The 16,192-nt window shown below is 65.8% G+C and overlaps 3 protein-coding genes across 3 annotated transcripts; 1 reads left to right on the top strand and 2 right to left on the bottom strand.

Moving 5' to 3' along the window:
* Positions 1 to 2,103: 2,103 nt before the first annotated feature.
* Positions 2,104 to 4,265, bottom strand: TK1 (thymidine kinase 1; the record flags this gene model as incomplete). Its single annotated transcript, XM_084273527.1, has 7 exons — positions 2,104 to 2,550; positions 2,666 to 2,785; positions 2,872 to 2,961; positions 3,235 to 3,328; positions 3,411 to 3,524; positions 3,956 to 3,987; positions 4,200 to 4,265. The coding sequence occupies 7 exons, from the start codon at positions 4,263 to 4,265 to the stop codon at positions 2,392 to 2,394; spliced, it is 675 nt and encodes a 224-aa protein (XP_084129653.1). The 3' UTR covers positions 2,104 to 2,391.
* A 374-nt stretch (positions 4,266 to 4,639) lies between these two features.
* Positions 4,640 to 7,592, top strand: AFMID (arylformamidase). Its single transcript, XM_084273438.1, has 11 exons — positions 4,640 to 4,700; positions 4,817 to 4,907; positions 5,008 to 5,112; positions 5,196 to 5,244; positions 5,408 to 5,493; positions 5,565 to 5,637; positions 5,980 to 6,077; positions 6,378 to 6,456; positions 6,652 to 6,787; positions 6,994 to 7,098; positions 7,268 to 7,592. Exons 1-11 carry the CDS (start codon positions 4,671 to 4,673, stop codon positions 7,295 to 7,297), a joined length of 882 nt encoding a protein of 293 aa, XP_084129564.1. The 5' UTR covers positions 4,640 to 4,670; the 3' UTR covers positions 7,298 to 7,592.
* A 444-nt stretch (positions 7,593 to 8,036) lies between these two features.
* On the bottom strand, positions 8,037 to 11,912 carry LOC311199285 (uncharacterized protein). Its single transcript, XM_084273350.1, has 7 exons — positions 11,649 to 11,912; positions 11,262 to 11,345; positions 10,475 to 10,563; positions 10,062 to 10,247; positions 9,798 to 9,935; positions 9,116 to 9,308; positions 8,037 to 8,763 (listed from the first exon to the last, which is right to left on the bottom strand). The coding sequence occupies exons 1-7, from the start codon at positions 11,713 to 11,715 to the stop codon at positions 8,432 to 8,434; spliced, it is 1,089 nt and encodes a 362-aa protein (XP_084129476.1). The 5' UTR covers positions 11,716 to 11,912; the 3' UTR covers positions 8,037 to 8,431.
* Between the last annotated feature and the right edge of the window lie 4,280 nt (positions 11,913 to 16,192).

Raw genomic sequence — 16,192 nt, 5'->3', positions numbered from 1 at the left:
AGGGGGTGTGGCTGCGGGCAGGGTGGGGGTGTGGGGCAGCCTGTGAGCCCCTTGTTGCTCTGCCAGGGTTGGGGGGGGGAAGCGGCTGTGGGAGGAAGTGGGGGGGGGTGGCGGGTGTGTGGTTTGCACCCCAGCTCCGGCCTGGCCCTTCCCTTGTGACTGCTGCCCTGGTGCCTTGCCAGCCCTGCCGGCTGCAGCCCCTCAAGCACCAGCTCTTGCTGCTGTAGCATGGTTGGGTGGTCCGGCTCCCACCCAACACTGGCTGCTTCTCCCTCAGCTGCTGCTGGGTGAGCTTGATGCCAAAGCCCTGCCTTTTTCTGACTGTAAACTCCCGCACTGTGCCTTCTCCCAGCCTGCACAAGAGCCAGGGGTGCTCGGGGTATGGGGGGGCTGCAGTTTGGGATCCATGGGAGCAGCGAGCGCTGGGATCGCAGCGGGGCTGTGCCTGCTCCAGCTGTCCAAGGAAGGGCCTGGAGCGCTTTCTTTCCCTGCTGAGTCAGTACCCAGCCTGCCCTTGCCTGCCTCATGCTTCCACGGAAGCGAGCCCCCCCCTGCCCCGCATCCTGCCCGCGGCCTCGGCAGTGCCCTGCTCCCGGCTGACCCGAGGCAGGCCGGCTGTCTCAGGTTGTTTTTCTGCTGCACCTGTTGTGAAGCTGTTCCCAGCCGCGGCGTGCGAGCTGGCGCTGCTGGGGCTGGGGTTCAAGTAGTTCCTGGTTTGTCACTGTAGAGAGGGGAATAAACTTTTTCACCTAGCCACCACGTGCCTTTCCTCTCTGGGGAAACAAAGCCGTGTTCCTCCTCTCCCTGGGGGCTTGGGGGGGGTGTTCCAGCCAGATGCAGCCAAGCAGACCCAGCCACCTCCTGAAGGCAAACAGCACACTCATGCTGGTGTCTATTTTTAGGCAAGCCCTACTCCATGCAGGCTGGCTGATAGGCCTGAGCTGACAGCTCAAACGCCGCCCCTCCACCCAGCCCAGGCTGCTGCTGGAGCCATGAGCCTGTGCTGTCTCTGTTTACACAGTCGTAACTGTGGGGAAACCTTTCAGAGCAGTCCAGTACAAAACACACAGAGGCAATTTCATTAAGCTATTTATTAACCTCAAGCAGGAACAGTGCTGCCCCTCTCCCTAAGAGGAAAGCCTGGGCCTGGAAACTGGCTGCTTGAGCACCACAACTGTCCTTGCTTCGAGTAACACAGGGGCAGCAGGGTCTGCAAGCAGCTCCTATAACCTCCCTCTTTGTGGGGGCTGCAGGCAAATGGAGCACACTGTGCTTCCCCATGGCCAGAACCAAGGACTGCGGCTTACAGGGAACAGTGTGGTTCTAAGGAGCAAGTTAAAAACCCTTCTAGAAGCAAAATCAAGCAAAGGGGGAAGAAGATTCTTCAGGCAACTTGGGGCAGAGGAAGCCTCAGCCTTGAGAATTTTGAAGGGTCAGGTGGAAGACACACAGCTGAAGTTGAAACCCATCCCCTCAAACCAGATACCCATTTCCAAGCAGCTAAATACTTGCAGAAACAATCTCTAAAGGCTTGGGGCACAAAATCCTGCACCTCCAAACCCTTTCCAGGTAACTAAGCACCAAAGTGGCAGCACCAAGATTGGACCTGAGCCAGATTGGTCCAAAATTGAACCAAGGTTATGGAGAGGAGGCCTGCCTCAAAGTGCAGTCTAGCTCTTGCCAAAGGACTCTGCTTAACACGCTGCTCCCAAGCGGGTCAGAAGAGCCAGGCTGCACAGTCAGCCTTCTCCCTGCTTTGTTTTGACACCTGGAAGACAGTTACAGAAAGGGAAGGGACTGGCCACGTGCCGTCGTGCAAAGGGACAGCCGAGGGTTGGGCTGCAGCTGCACACTTCAGTGGGAAAGTTGTGCCACAGCTCTGTGACAAGGGACAGGGCAGCTCCTTGGACTGTCTTAAAAAAGGAAGTGGGTATCAAGTACCAAGTTACTGTACATTGTCTTAAGAAACATGGAATTTAGCAACAGCACACAAGAGATAAAGAAACGGTTGTGTTCACAGGCAAGGAAAAGAGCTGCCCGTGCCAGCCTGAGCACACCCAGAAGATGCTTGGCCAGAACTGTGGTGACAGAAGCCCTGCAGCCTGCCAGGCTGCACCAGTCTTCCAGGCCCTGTTTTTGTGTCAGCATCAGCAACTACACCTTTCCCTTTTCCAGGCTCTGAGAGGGGAAGTCTACTTTTAAGTGAGGCTTGGTTCCTGCTCCAGCTGCCCCTCAGCATCAGGTCCAGTTGATGCTCCCCTTTCCCAGCGCTCGGTGCGGATGAACAGCAGGTAGGGTAAGACACTCGACAGTACCGCTAAAAGCAGAAGCAGCCAGACCCGGCGCCTGGGAGCTGCAGCAGTTAAACTTCCTTCCTCTCTTTTTTCCCAGTCAAGAAGCGAAGATCTTCCTGCAGGCAGCCACGTCCAGCTGCTTCACACCCACGGGCACGTTCTCCTTGTTTTCTGACCCCAGCTGCTGAGGCCGCTTGCGGAAGTAGCAGGCTCGGCAGACGGACTGGTACTTGTCTGCTCCTCCAATCACTTCCACCTGGCAAGGACATGGGGAGAGTCACTCTGCTTAGTTCCCCTGAGGGAATCCCTCTTGACCTGCACAACTGGCAAGGGGAAGAGCCTGAAGTGCTTTCTGCTCTGGGGGAACTCACCTCCCTCTCTGCTCCCAGCCTCTTCGTGTAGGAGGCTTCCCGGTAGCACTCCATGCAGACGGCGTTCAGCTTCACCACGCTCTCAGCCAGCGGCACCAGGTTCAGGATGTTCCCAAAGGCCTGTGGCAAGACAGCAGGGCTGGTTCTGTTGGACAGGTTCTACAAGGATGCCAAAGCAGCTGCTGTACTAAATGATGTATTTTTACCTTTCTCTGGAAAGTCCCATCCAGAGCAGCAACAATGATGGTTTTCCCAGCGTTGGCCATCATCTCGCAGAACTCCACAATGTCTGGGAACTACAGGAGATACAGGAAGAGTTTCAGTAGGAAGCAGGAGCAGCACTTTGCTCAGAATCTAGCCACACAGGACACAAAGAGAACTAGAGCCACACTGCCCATGTGTTTAACGGGCTCCAGTCCTGCTGCCCTTGGCCTGGCAGGGACCAGGGGTTGGCTCCATGAGCGTGGTCCTGCAGGACCAATCTGCCCCAGAACATCGCTCCCCACCTGCTCCTATGGGGGATTCAGACCTGCAGAGCTGCCCAGCACCTGCCCTGGCCACACACTTACAAACTGGCCCTCGTCAATGCCAATGACTGCAGAGCCCAGCGCATCCTGGTACACATCCTTAAGTAAGCAGGCTGGCATGGCCTCCATGGTGTTCCTGTGGGGAAAGGAGACACAGTGAGCCAGGCAGCCCAGCTACCAGGCCCGCAGGGGTGGGTCCTTCTGCCCCGCTGACTCACTTGTCGTGCGTGGAGACGCCGGAGGTGCTGTAGCGCGTGTCCTTGGCGTACTTCACCATCAGGCACCGGTACTGAGCGAGCTGGAACCGCCGTACGCGCCGCATGAGCTCCGTGCTGCGGGAGATGGCCGTTAGCGGGTCCCAGGCCCGGCCACTGCCCACGCCCACCCCGAGTCCAGCCCTGCTCCCCCCCATCCCTCACCCTGGGTCCTGCTCGCCCCCATCCGTCGTCATCCCCACCCTGCGCTCCCCCCTGTACGTCGTGTGTGTCGTCTCCCCCTTCTGCTCCCCAAATCCACCGTCATCCCCCGACTCCGCTCCCCAAATCCATCGTCATCCCCCCCTCCGCTCCCCAAATCCACCGTCATCCCCCCACACTCTCCAAATCCACCGTCATCCCCCCCCTCTGCTCCCCAAATCCACCGTCATCCCCCCCCCTCCGCTCCCCCAATCCACCGTCATCCCCCCCCCTCCGCTCCCCCAATCCACCGTGCCCTCCCCCCCCTCCGCTCCCCAAATCCGCCCCGGGCTCGCCCCAGCCCCTACCTCTTCCCGGAGAACATGGGTCCGAAGATCACCTGGGGACGGAGTGGCGGGGTCAGCGCGACGGGGGCGCCACGTTGGCAGCCCCGCGGCCCGGCCCAACCGGCGCTACGGCTGCGGGAGCCCCGCGCCCCGCGCCCCCCGCCCCATCCTCCGGCACGGCCTCTCTCCCGCGGCCCATCCCGGTGCCGGTCCCCCCTCCCACCCGACGTGGGCACCCCCCCCGCCGCTGCCGGCACGGCCGTACCTGGATCTGCCCCCGCGGGCGGCCGGGGGAGCCGGGGTGGACACCGGGCACCGTCAGGTAGCTCATCACTGCACCGTCTGCCCGCGCGCCACCGCGCGCTCTCCGCCTCGCCGGCCAATGGGAGGGGAGCTCCCGCCCACTTACCGCCGCGCCGGCCAATGGGAGGAGAGCTCCCGCCCACGTGCCGCCGCGCCGGCCAATGGAGGCGCGAGCGCCAAAATTCCTATTTGGTGGTCCGGCCCCCGGCACCTTCCCGCCGTGCCCCTGCAAGTGCGCATGCGCGCCGGCACGCGCCGCCGGCACGGCTCTGCCAGCGCGCCCAAGGTCCCCGGGCTGGGTCCGCCTCCCGGGTGGCCAATGGGAGCGGGACGGCCCCCGCCCCGGGCGGCCAATGGGAGCGGGGGGCGTGGCGCCGCGGCGGGGGTCGGGGCTGAGGCTGGGGTCGGGATCGCGACCGGTCGCGACCGCACCATGGGCGAGTGGCGGGACATGACGGCGGAGGTAGGGCTCGCGGGGCGGGCAGTGCGCGGGTCTCCCCCGGGCCCGAGCTCTCTCCGGGCTTCCACCGCCCCGGGGCCGCAGCTGCCCCGCGCCGCAGCCCCGTGCCCGCTCCGCAGGCGCTGGAGGACCAGTACTCGCCCAGCCGCTGGTCCCCCCGCCTGGACCGGGACGCCGTCATCCAGGCACACCTGGCGGCGACGGCGGCAGGTGAGGTGCGGGCGGCCCCCCGGTCGGGGGGGTGAGGGCGCAGGGCTGCCCGGTGGGTGCCCCGGGCGGTGCCGCAGGCGCCGTGTCCCTCCTCCCGCAGGAACCCAGCGGGCCCGGGCCAGCGCGCAGACCTCGCTGCACGTCCCCTACGGCGACGGGGAGCGGGAGAAGCTGGATGTCTATTTCCCCGCGGAGCGCTCTGGCAGTAGGTGATGGGTGGGTGGGGGTGGGCAGGGGCAGTGCCCGTTCCCCCCCCTCTCCCTGCTCACCCCTGGCCGTGCTGTGCAGCCTTCCCGGTCCTGGTCTATATCCATGGTGGATACTGGCAGTGCCTGAGGTGAGGTGGGCTGTCGATGAGGACATCTCTTGGGAAGACCCCCCCCCTCTCCCGGCCTTTCCTGTGACACCCAAGCTTGTTCCGGGAGCCGCGGGTCTGCTCCCAGCCAGCCTCAGGTGACTCCAGCCCCCACATCCCAGCTACCTTCTGTTTCCCCCCCCAGTAAAGATGAGTCGGGATTCGCTGCCCTGCCGCTGGTGTCGCGGGGCGTGGCGGTGGTGGCGGTGGGCTACGACACGGCCCCCAAAGGTAAGCGCTGCCCGACACGCTGCGGCTGCCCACGCTGCCCCAGCGCCCTCCTGACTCTGCTCTCTGCCCAGGCCACATGGACACCATGGTGCTGCAGGTGCGGCGCAGCCTCGCCTTCCTGGTGCAGCAGTATTCCGGGATCAGGTGGGCTATGAGCAGCTCCCAGGGTCCCCTCTGCCCCAACACTGTGGCTGCCACTGGGCCGTCAAGGCAAATATATGGCTTCCTGGGTGGTTTGGTGTGTGAAGGTGGTTGTGGCAGTGAGAGGAGGGCACAAAGGAGCCCTCAGCGGTGAAACAGGCATCGATGCCTCGGCCCAAGCACTGGGTGACGCCTGTGGCTCCTCGGTTACTGCGCGAGGCATCAGTTGCTGGGCTGGGATGTGTGTCTGAGCTGTGGTGCTTGTGGCTGTTTCACCTACTCTGCATGGAGTGGGGTGTCCCCGGGCAGCAGGTGCCGCGCTGGCTCATGACTCCCTCTCCACAGAGGCATTTTCCTGTGCGGACACTCGGCAGGGGCCCACTTGGCAGCCATGGTGCTGTCCACGGACTGGACGGAATATGGCGTGGTGCCAGATATCAAAGGTAGCGCCACCGCGTCCAGGTGCAGGGGGCTGACAGAGAACCAGTGCCTGCGCCTGGGATGAGCCCTTACGGTGACACAGACACAAGGCATTTGAGTTGTCCTGGCTGACTGCAGCCTGCAGGCACTGTGGGGGCAGGACATCATGCCCCAGGACACACTGCCCCTGGGGGTGTGTGCATCCTCAGCCCCCAGCCGCTCCCTGGGCCAGGGGATGCGGGCACAAGGAGAGTTTCCCCACACAGGGCTGTGAGAGCAGCCCAAACTCCCAGCCCCTCACCCACTGGTGCCTCTGCCTGCAGGAGCTGTGCTGGTGAGCGGCGTGTATGACCTCGAGCCCATCCTGCACACCTATGTGAACGATGCGCTCAGCATGAGCCGGTGAGCCCACAGTGCCGTGGGGACAGCGACTGGGGCTTTGGCTTGCACTGTGTGTCATGGCTGCTTCTGCACCCACCCTGGGAACAGGCCCTGTGCTGGCTGGTGCCCACAGCTGAGGACACGGGTGCTGCGCAGGGAAGGTGCCCTCTCTGAGTGAGGGGGTTACCTGGGCGGTCACCGCGGCGTCTCCCGCAGGGAGGTCGCCCAGAGGAACAGCCCCATGCGGTGCATCAGCCCAGCAGTGCCGGCGGCCACAGGCTGCGAGGTGCTCGTGACTGTGGCCCAGCACGACTCCCCTGAGTTTCGCCGGCAGTCGCAGGAGTACGGCCAGGTGAGCCCCAGCCTGGCCTCGTGGGGATGCCGCTCCAGTCGGCACGCTTGGCCTGGCTGAGCTGGGACAACGTGCTCGTGTGCTGTGTCAGGGCAGTGTTTCTGCTGCTGCCTGGCTCAGGGGAGGACACAGGTCCTTGCCAGGCTGCTGCCTTGTCCTGGGTGGATGGCAGTCAGGGTCCCTCCTGCCCGCGCTGCTCTCCGCAGGCTCTGCGTGCAGCCGGCTGGTCTGTCTCCCTGCTGGATCTCGCCGGTGTGGATCACTTTGACATCATTGAGAAGCTGTCAGAGGAGAGCTATGTGCTCACTCAGGTAGGGGAAGAGCTGCCGCCCTCCCGTCGCTCTGAGCACAGCTGAGACTGGCAGCACAGGAGGCCGTGCTGAAGCGAGCAGCCCCTGTGTACCGGGGCTGGTGGCATCTCCATGGGTGGAGGAGTGGTGGGGCCAGGAACCACTTGCAGGGCTCGGTTCCTCATCCCAGGTGATTCTCAACATGATTTCGAGAGCTTGACGACACATTGGGAGCAAACTGAGACGGGAACCACGGCCCTGCACCCTGCCCTGTACCCTACCCCACTCCCCTCCTCACTGCGCTGGGTCTCCTGCAGCTCAGGCCAGGGGCTGCACCCTCCCCTGCTCTGAGCAGCTGGGGGGCTCGGAGCAGGAGAGCACTGGTTCCTTGGCTGGGTGTCCCCCCCTGCCTGGCGTGGGGGGCTGGCAGGCCTGTGGGGTTTGCTCTGGGAGACCTAGCAAGAACGTTTGTTCTCCTGATTTCCTGTAAAGCGCTTATTCCCAATACAAAATGCCACAGGAATGGCTGCTGCTGGGTGTAACTCCCTCCTGGGGAGCTGGGGAGTGGAACTAAGCAAGTACACACCAGATGTGGCTACAGCAGAATCTCTTCCAGCGTGGAGCTCTGTCCTGCAGCTGGGCTTTCCCATGCCAGCAGTGTGGAGCACGCTGCTGAGCCAGCCTGGCAAAGGATACGGCAGCTGGGTGGGCAGGGCAGCCCAGTGAGACCAGCCGCATCCGTGGGAGAGGGTAACACAAGCCTTTGGGGATGAGGTGATTGGTGGAGGAGCACACTGGGGAGTTGTCCAGGCCAGGCTGGGCTCATGTCCCTGGGACAGTCCTGGCTAGACATGGACTTCGGACACTGCCACATCCTCTGGGTTCTGATGACGTCCCTGCTGCACGGTCAGGGGAGGAGCATGCCAGGAGAAAACACCCTGCAAAGCCACAGCACTGCCAGAAGACGTTTATTGTGTGCCCTGAGCATCCCTCAGGATCCATCTCCCTGCTGCAGCATCCTTGCACACGTGTAAGGTGTAGCAAGGTGCCTGTGGGGTGGGGGCAGCTGCAGTACCTGAGCTGCAGAGGACGAGAGGATGCTCTGAGGATGCATTTGCTGGGTGACCAGTGAGGCAGGGATGCTGCCCTGGAGGGGTTGGGGGTTACGATGTGGGCTCTGCCCCTCTGGGTGACTCTCTCAGGAGATTCTGGACAGGGAGGGTGGGCTGGGGTTCCCCAGGGCTGCGTTCACTCTGGTGTGCGAGGCTGCACGCAGGGGTGGATGCTGCACCGCAGCAGGTTGGGAACACGCCTGGAACACACTTGTTCAGCCGCCCCAGGGCTGGGATGATGCTCAGGCAGCCCCTGCACTTGGAGAAGTCGGGTCCAGGCCCGGCTTCTCCTGGCACTTTCTGGCCACAAACTCCAGCTTGCTCTTGGCGAGCTCGGTGTCGCGGGCCGAGACGTCACGGTGCCAGACGGCGCGCACGGTGTTTGCCGACCAGGGGAACAGCAGGACACTGACAGCCTGGCCGGTCTCAGCCAGCTCCTCCTCACTCACCGCCTGCAGCTGCTCGCAGAGCTCTGTGGGGGACAGCCAGCCCCCCTTGATGCTCACCATCACGATGTTGGTCTCCACCGCTGCGAGGTCGACAGAGCAGACAGGCGAGTCCAGCTCCCGGATGCCTGGGGAAGCAGGGTGGTGGGCTGCCAGTGCCCAGCTTCTCAGGAGAGGAGGCTGCAGCCACGTCCTGCAGCGCTGGCTGAAGAAGCAGCCCTTTGCCACGCAGCACGAGGGGCACTGTGGGCACCACAGGGACAGGCATGGCATTGTCCCAGTGCCCCAGCCAGGCAGGGACCCCCAGCATTGCAGGTGCTGCTGGGTGCAGTGAGCCTAGCCCGCTGGGTCAGGGTGTAAGGCTGACTGATGCCAAACTTGGGCAGAGCAGGGCCTGGCTGTGCAGCAGTGTGGAAGCCCACACAACCGGGCAGAGAGCAGTACCCACACCTCTGAGCATGCCAAGGGGCCCCAGGATACCTTCAGCAAAGCGCCGGGCATTGTCGTGGTCTCTGCGCAGCGTCTCTGCTGCCTGCTCCAGTCCAACCCGGGCAGCAGCTGCCAGCACGCCCGCCTGCCGCATCCCCCCGCCCAGCAGCTTCCGCACTCGCCAGGCCTCAGCGACAAACTCCCTGCGTCCAGCCAGCACCGCGCCGGCCGGGGCGCCCAGGCCCTGCAGACCCCACCAGAACAGTGACCTGGGCTGCCCCTGCTTCTCCCAGGGATGTGCCCAGGGATGCTGCAGCCTACAAGGCAGGCACTCAGCCCAACAGCACCAAGTAAGGGTGAGGACCCGTCTTGTGCTGGTGCCTGGGAACCCCCTCCCCACAAAATCACAGAATCACAGAATCTTAGGGGTTGGAAGGGACCTCAAGAGATCATCGGGTCCAACCCCCCTGCCAAAGCAGCTCCCTATCTCACATTACACAGATAGGCATCCAGACGAGACTTGAATATCTCCAGAGAAGGAGACTCAACCACCTCCTGTCCCAGGGCTCCGTCACCCTTACTGTGAAAAAGTTCTTCCGCATGTTGGTGCGGAACTTCCTATGCTCCAGCTTACAGCCATTGCCCCTTGTCCTGTCCCCACAGACCACTGAAAACGGGCTGGCCAATTCCCCCTGCATCCCAAGTCTAAGATATTTATAAACACAAAGCACACCTTGGAGAAGCACAGGGACACGGAGTCGCAGTGCTGGGCGATACGAGCTGGCTCCAGGTCCTGGGCCACCGCCGCGTTCATCAGCCGCGCCCCATCCATGTGCACCCGCAGCCCGTAGCAGTCAGCGAGTCTGCGGACCTGGGGGCCAGCAGAGGATGTGCTGAGCCAGGAGGGACCCCTGGGGCAGCCACGGTCAGAGCCCCTCTGGTGAGGCCTTGGCATCACCATGGTGCCATCCCACTGGGTCCAGCCACCGGCTCCCACCTGCCCCAGGTAGGCGATGGGCAGCGCGCGGCCGCCCGCCGAGCTGTGCGTGTTCTCCAGGCAGATGAGCTCCGGGCGCGGGTGGTACCGGCTGCCGTGGGCCTCGCGGATGGCCAGCTCCAGCCGCTCCAGGTCGAAGGTGCCATCCGGCAGGTCCGGCAGCGCCTGGGAGTGGACGCCAGCGACCTGCACCCCGGGCAAGGCAGAGAGCCGAGCTGATGGCGGGCAGGCTGGCGTGAGGGGTGCTGCCCCGACGGCCGCTCCAGCTCTTCCCGGCTGCGGCTCGACGCCTCCCGGGTGCTGGATCCTCCGCCCGGCGCGGCCGCCAGCGGAGGGCAGCACCCAGCCGCCCTCCGCAGCTGCCGCCGTGCCCCGCCAGCCCGGGCCGGGGCTCGCCCGCCCGCAGCACCCACCTGAGCGGCCCCGCCGTGCTCGTAGACGTGCAGGTGGGCGTCCTGGCCCAGGAACAGCTGAGCCCCCCGGCGCTGGCAGTGGCACATTACTGGGAGGGAGAGCGACCTTGAGCAGGGGGTGCGCGGGCAGCATGCACACACCGGGGGGCTGCACACACCGGGGGGCTGCACACACCAGGGGCTGCACACACCGGGGGTCCTGGGGGCTGCCCCTGCCCGGGGGTCAGGCACACAGCACAGCAGTGCCGCAGCAGTGCAGCGTCCTCCAGGCATGGGGTACCCAGGGGTGCTGGGGCTGTCGGATGTGGTGAGGGGCTGCCCATGGTGGGTGAAGGCAGGGGTTCAGCTGGGGGTCCAGCCTTCCCGCCATGGTGTGAGTGTGTGGCCAGGGCAGGAGTGGGGCACACGCTCTAGTACAGCGCATCCCCCCTGCTCACGAAGGACCAGAAAGCGAACCGGGTAAAGGTTACTGGAGCAGAGTGGAGGCTGGGCACAGGCCAGGGGCCAGCAGACCCAGGAGGGGTTTGCTCAGCAGCGGCAGGGAGCACCTCCCAGGGCCGAGCAGGGCTTTGCTATAGCAGGTTCGAGGAGGAAGGGGCAAGGAGATGCACAGAGGGGGGGCTGAGAGGACCTGCTCCCACAGCTCCCCCCGCCCAGTTCTCCTCATGACCCTAAGGGAGGAGCAGGGCTGGTCTTGCCCTCTGCACCTCCACGGGGTGGGGGCATAAACCAACCCCCCTCGGTTGGTGATGTGGAAGGGAGAGCTGGGCACTGCCCGGGCACTCACCGGCGATGAGGTTCGCCATCGTGGCCGTGGGCACAAAAAGAGCCGCCTCCATGCCCAGGATCCCTGCGGCCAGGCACTGCAGCTCTGCAGGGGAGAAGCACGGGGTTTGGGGTTAGTGGGGGGGCTGCTAGCACGGGGGTGCGCTGTCGGGAACCCCACAAGTCAAGGCTGTTGCCTCCAGCCCCGCCGTGCCCCCTGCCCCTCCACACATCCCCCCCCCCCCAGTCCCGGAGAACCCCCCTGGGCTCCCCATCCCGGCAGCCTGCTGGGTTGGGGGGGGGGGGCTGTGGGCAGGGACCCCGCAGGGTTGGGAGGGTCACACGACACGAGTCTCTGCTGGGCCCGGGGCCGCGGTGGGAGGGGGGGGGGCCCATTGCCGCCGCCCACCGTTGACCGCCGGGTCCTCCCCGTAGTCGTCGTCGCCCACGGCGGCGCGGGCCATGGCGCGGCGCATCCCCGCGCAGGGCCGCGTCACCGTGTCGCTCCGCAGGTCCACGGTGCGCGGAGTGAGCCCGGCGGGGCGGGAGGGGGGACCCTGCGGCTGCACCGCCCCGGTCCCGGTCCCGGTCCTGGTCCCGGTCCCGGTCCCGGTCCCCGCCCCCGCCGCGGGCAGCCGCCCCCGCCGCAGCACCGCGCCCCGCACCGCCAGCATGGCCGGGACCGCCGGGACCGCCCCGGCGCAAGGGCTCCCGGGCGGGGGCGGGGCTGGGGGCAGGGGGGAGGCCGGGACCGGGCAGCGGCTCCTACGCGGGCACCGGGAGCGGCCCTGCTGCCCTCTCCGTGCCCGCTGCACCCCGAGCCTCCGGGCAGGCACAGGCTTGGGGGGGGTTGCAGGTGGGTGCTGCCCTCGGCTCTCCCACGGCCCCTCGCCATGCCCGTCCCGCGCAGGGAGCCCCGGTGCTCAGCCGGGATACACGGGACTGTCGTGGGCCCGTGGTGACACGTGCTGGATGGCGAAGGACGATGGGCACGTGATGCCACACGCGCCGCTCCCGCCATGGTGCTCCCGCTGCTGGCAGTGATGGCGTGGGGTGACCAGGCTGCTGGGAGTCGGCTCTGGGTTCTGCCTGTGTTTGCCCTGTAAACAGCTGGCACTGAACACCAGCATCAGTGCTCTGGGCCTGCACCAGGGTGGGGTCTCACTGGTGTCTGGCCCCTTGTAGCAGGGGGCATGTGCCCAGCACAGCAGGGAGACCCCCACCTTACCCGTGTTGGGCTGGACTGGCTGGATGCTGGGGCTGCTCCATGGGCCAGACCTGGCCCACAGCCACAGGGCTCTGCTGGGAGAACCTGGGCTGTGGCCTCCCATGCTGCAGGTGGGGAGAGGGGCACAGCTCCGCAGCACTCAGCACCTCTCCTGGCACTTGCAGGAGAGCAGGGGGGCATTCGGGTACTTCCCTTCCCCTTGGGAACCACATGCTGCCCAGCCCCTGCTTTCCCCAGTGCTGCTCCCCTCCCACATGTTGTGCCGCTGTCTCCTCGACACCGCCAGTCCCGCTGCCTGCACCACAGCCATCCTGTGCCACCATTTTCATCCCCCCTCTGCCATGTGTCCAGGGCCCCCAGCCCCTTCACTGGCGCAGCTGCCCCGGCTGGCTGCCCCCACGCCTGCGCCCCTGCGTGCGGAGCCTCGTCGCTGCCTCACGCCGCGGCCGGCGCTGTCAGCCCAGCAGATGAGTGAGCCATAAACAGTCCTTCACGAAGACGTTTTTCACACGCAGGGCCACATGTTAACAGTTTTTTCTTTATTTACTGCCTCCATTTCCTCTTTGTTCCAGGAACTTGTCCTCCAACTTCAAGCTGCTCATGATTAGGCAAAAAGGCCTCTAATCTCCCCGATCTGATTTACCGTCACTGAGAGCAGACGCTTCCCGTTACTGGCCCTGGGAGCATGGACAGCGGAGCTCTGCCGGCTGCTGTGCCGAGCCTCTCCTCGCCAAAGCTGCCCCACTGCACGCGCTACCTTCCCAGCAGCTTCCTCTTCCAGTAAGCGCTGGGCAGTGCAGCCAGTCATGCTGGCAGGGAAGGGCTCGGGGTGGGGGGAAGTGCAGCTGTGGGGCCAGGGACCCCACTGCAGCAGGCGCAGGGTGGGCTCCGGAGCTGCTTCCTCTGCGCCCTTGGGTAGGTCTGGCTTGCTGGAGCATCCCTCAGCCGTGGCCTCCCCAGCCGCTCACCTGTCAGCTCCCAGTGCTGCCAAGTGGGTGGCTCTGGGGTGCCCCTCAGGGCTGTGGGGATGGCCACAGTGCTGTGCCTGGCTGGGGAAGAGAACCCGTCCTGGCTGTGCCTCTCATCTGAACCCCTGCAAGTGCAGGTTTCAGAGACCTGAGGGGGCTAGCCCAGGGCAATGTGCTGCACAGCCTCCCCCCACCAGCAGCCTGGGTAGGTCCTGGGGTCTGCAGCTGTGCAGGGACCTCCTTTGCTAGGACACAGCCACATCCTTCGCAAGACCTGCCAGTGTGGCATAGTCTCCACCACAAAGCCCCACATCCCACCAGCCCCACGCCTTTGCCCCGGAGCTCTGAGCTGGGACCTCCCTTGGGATCTTCCCCCAACAGGACCTGCCAGCTCCCCCCCAAACCATGCAGGGCCGAGCAGGGCTGTGGTGGGGGCTCTATGGGGCCAGCACTGCAGCCTGCAGGAGGGCTCATGTCCTTGTGGGGCTGGCCGAGCCAAGGCTGCAGGCATGTGGGCAGCGGGAGGGCAATGCCGGCGCCCAGCTGGCGGCTCTGCAAGGGCTTGGCCCATGGCTGGGGGGGCTTGCCTGGGGGCTTGCCCAGGGCCAGGCTATGGCTCCCACGCCTGCTTGCCTCACAGCACCCGTCCGGTGGCTCCCGGCCACACCGAGCATGCAGTAGTGGTGGGCTGAGCTCAGGCTCCAGCCGTGCCTCCCCAGGGCTAAAATTAGCAGCCGAGGCCTGGCCGGGGAGTGAGCCCAGGTCCCGCCGGGGAGGATCGGGTTTCCCCCGCCCTCCCTGCCACAGGCCTGGCAGCCGCCGGGCGATTCCCGGAACCCGCCGGGCTCCCCCTGCCCCCGGCCCCACGGGCAGCCCTGTGAGCAGCTGCTGCCAGACCCTGTCCGCTCCCCCAGCCAAGTGTCCCAGCCCTGGGGCTCAACACGTGTCCCCTCTGTGGGGGCTCCAGGTGTGGCTTGGGGCCAGGGGGAGGCATGGTGGCCAGCACCGGCATGGCTGGGCCTCTTTGGCCATTGCTGGGCTGGGGCTGAGCAGCCTGCTGCCGGCACTTACAGCTGCCCTGGGGACCGGGCTGGTGGTCAACACTGCTCCCAGGCTCCTGGCAGCACTGGCAGCTGCAGACCATGGCTGCGGGCACAGAGCTGCTGGTGGCACAGACAGCACCATGGGCATCATATGCCGGGTGGCTGGAGCTGGCGGCAGAGATGGGCAGCAACCCCAAGTGCTCCCTGTGAGCTCAGGAGTCTTTTCCTGCTGTGTTGCTTTGTCCCCATGGCTGCACTGCCTGTGCTGCCTGCACTGCCCACGCTCCCTGCACTGCCTGCAGTGCCTGTGTTGCCTGCACCGCCTGCACTGCCTGTGCAGCCTGCAGTGCCTGTGCTGCCTGTGCCTCCTGCACTGCCCACACTCCCTGCACTGCTTGTGCCGCCTGCACTGCCTGCACTGTCCATGCTGCCTGCACTGCCTGCGCTGCCTGTGCTGCCTACACTGTCCATGTTACCTGCACTGCCCGTGCTGCCTGCACTGCCTGTGCTGCCTGAACTGCCTGTGCTGCCTGCACTGCCCGTGCTGCCTGCACTGCCTGCGTCGCAGTCTGCTGTAGCTCATCCTGTGAGCTGGGGCTGGCCAGCCTGGAGGGCCCCCTGCTCCCACCCGAGCAGGGGGGAGCCACCATCAATCATCCCTGCAGGGGTAGGAGCCGTGGAGCCAAGTGATTTCCTACTGTCGGGAACTGCGGAGCAATGCCTGGAAGAGCCGGGACGTGCTGGGCTCCTGGCTCAGCCTGCCAGCGATACAGCCAGGCCTCCAGTGTGCTGTGCCATGCTGCAGCCAGTGCCAGGCCATGCTGGGGCTGGAGGCGGCACTAAGGGATGGGTGCTGACCTTTCTGCCAGCTCCCAGCCTTCCACTGTGTAACGGCATGTTGAGCCCGGGCTCTTTGGGGCATGTGCTGCCCGCACACGTGGCATCCAAAGGAGCCTGAGCCTGGACAGGCCCTTGGTGGTCAGTCCATCGGGATGCTGATGCTGGGCATCGCAGCCCCAATGTGGTGGCACAGTGCTGGACAGAGGGCCGGCAGGGCTGGCCAGCGCAGCGCAAGGTTTGGCTGCAGCTGCCATCACTGTGGGCTGGGGCGGGTGATCCCCATGGCACAGCCACGGGGGGGTGGGGGGCAGGCAGAGCCCCCCCCCCGCCGGGCAGCAGCGGGCAGCCCCCGGTCCCCGGTCCGGCTGTGCGCATCCCGCACCGGGCAGCAGCCAGGCCAAGCCTCCGCGTCTGCCCGAACGGGCAGCGAGCCCCGCGGGGCCGGCGGATCGCCCGGAGCCCAGCGGATGCTGCCGGTCCCCGGGGCTGCGGCCAGCCCGGCCCGCGGGAGGTGCAGTGCCGGCCGGTCCCCCCGTCCCCAACCTGCGGGGCTGCTCGGGTGACCCCTCCCTCCGGCGGCAACAACTTTTCCAGTAAAACCACCGCAGAAATCCCGGCTTCCCGACAGGCCCGCCCCTCGGCCGCCGGGGGGGAGCGGGCCGCCCTTAACCCTTCCCGGCCCGGGCCCGCGGCCGCCCGCCGCCCCCCGCGCTGCCCCGGCCGGTGGCTCCGAGCCCGAGCCTGGGCTCCCCGCGGAGCCGCGCAGGGGTCTCTGGTCACCCGTCCCGCTTCAGCCGTGGCCCCGCTCCCCAGGAGGGTCCCGGGGGCGGCCGGGTGGCAGTGCCAGAGCAGCCTGGCCCACCGGGCAAAGGGG

Source organism: Gallinula chloropus (genome assembly GCF_964237585.1).
Source record: "Gallinula chloropus genome assembly, chromosome: 20".
In the NCBI taxonomy this organism is placed as follows: Eukaryota; Metazoa; Chordata; class Aves; order Gruiformes; family Rallidae; genus Gallinula; species Gallinula chloropus.
Note: the sequence above shows the minus strand (reverse complement) of the source record. Positions and strands in the feature narration are given on the sequence as shown.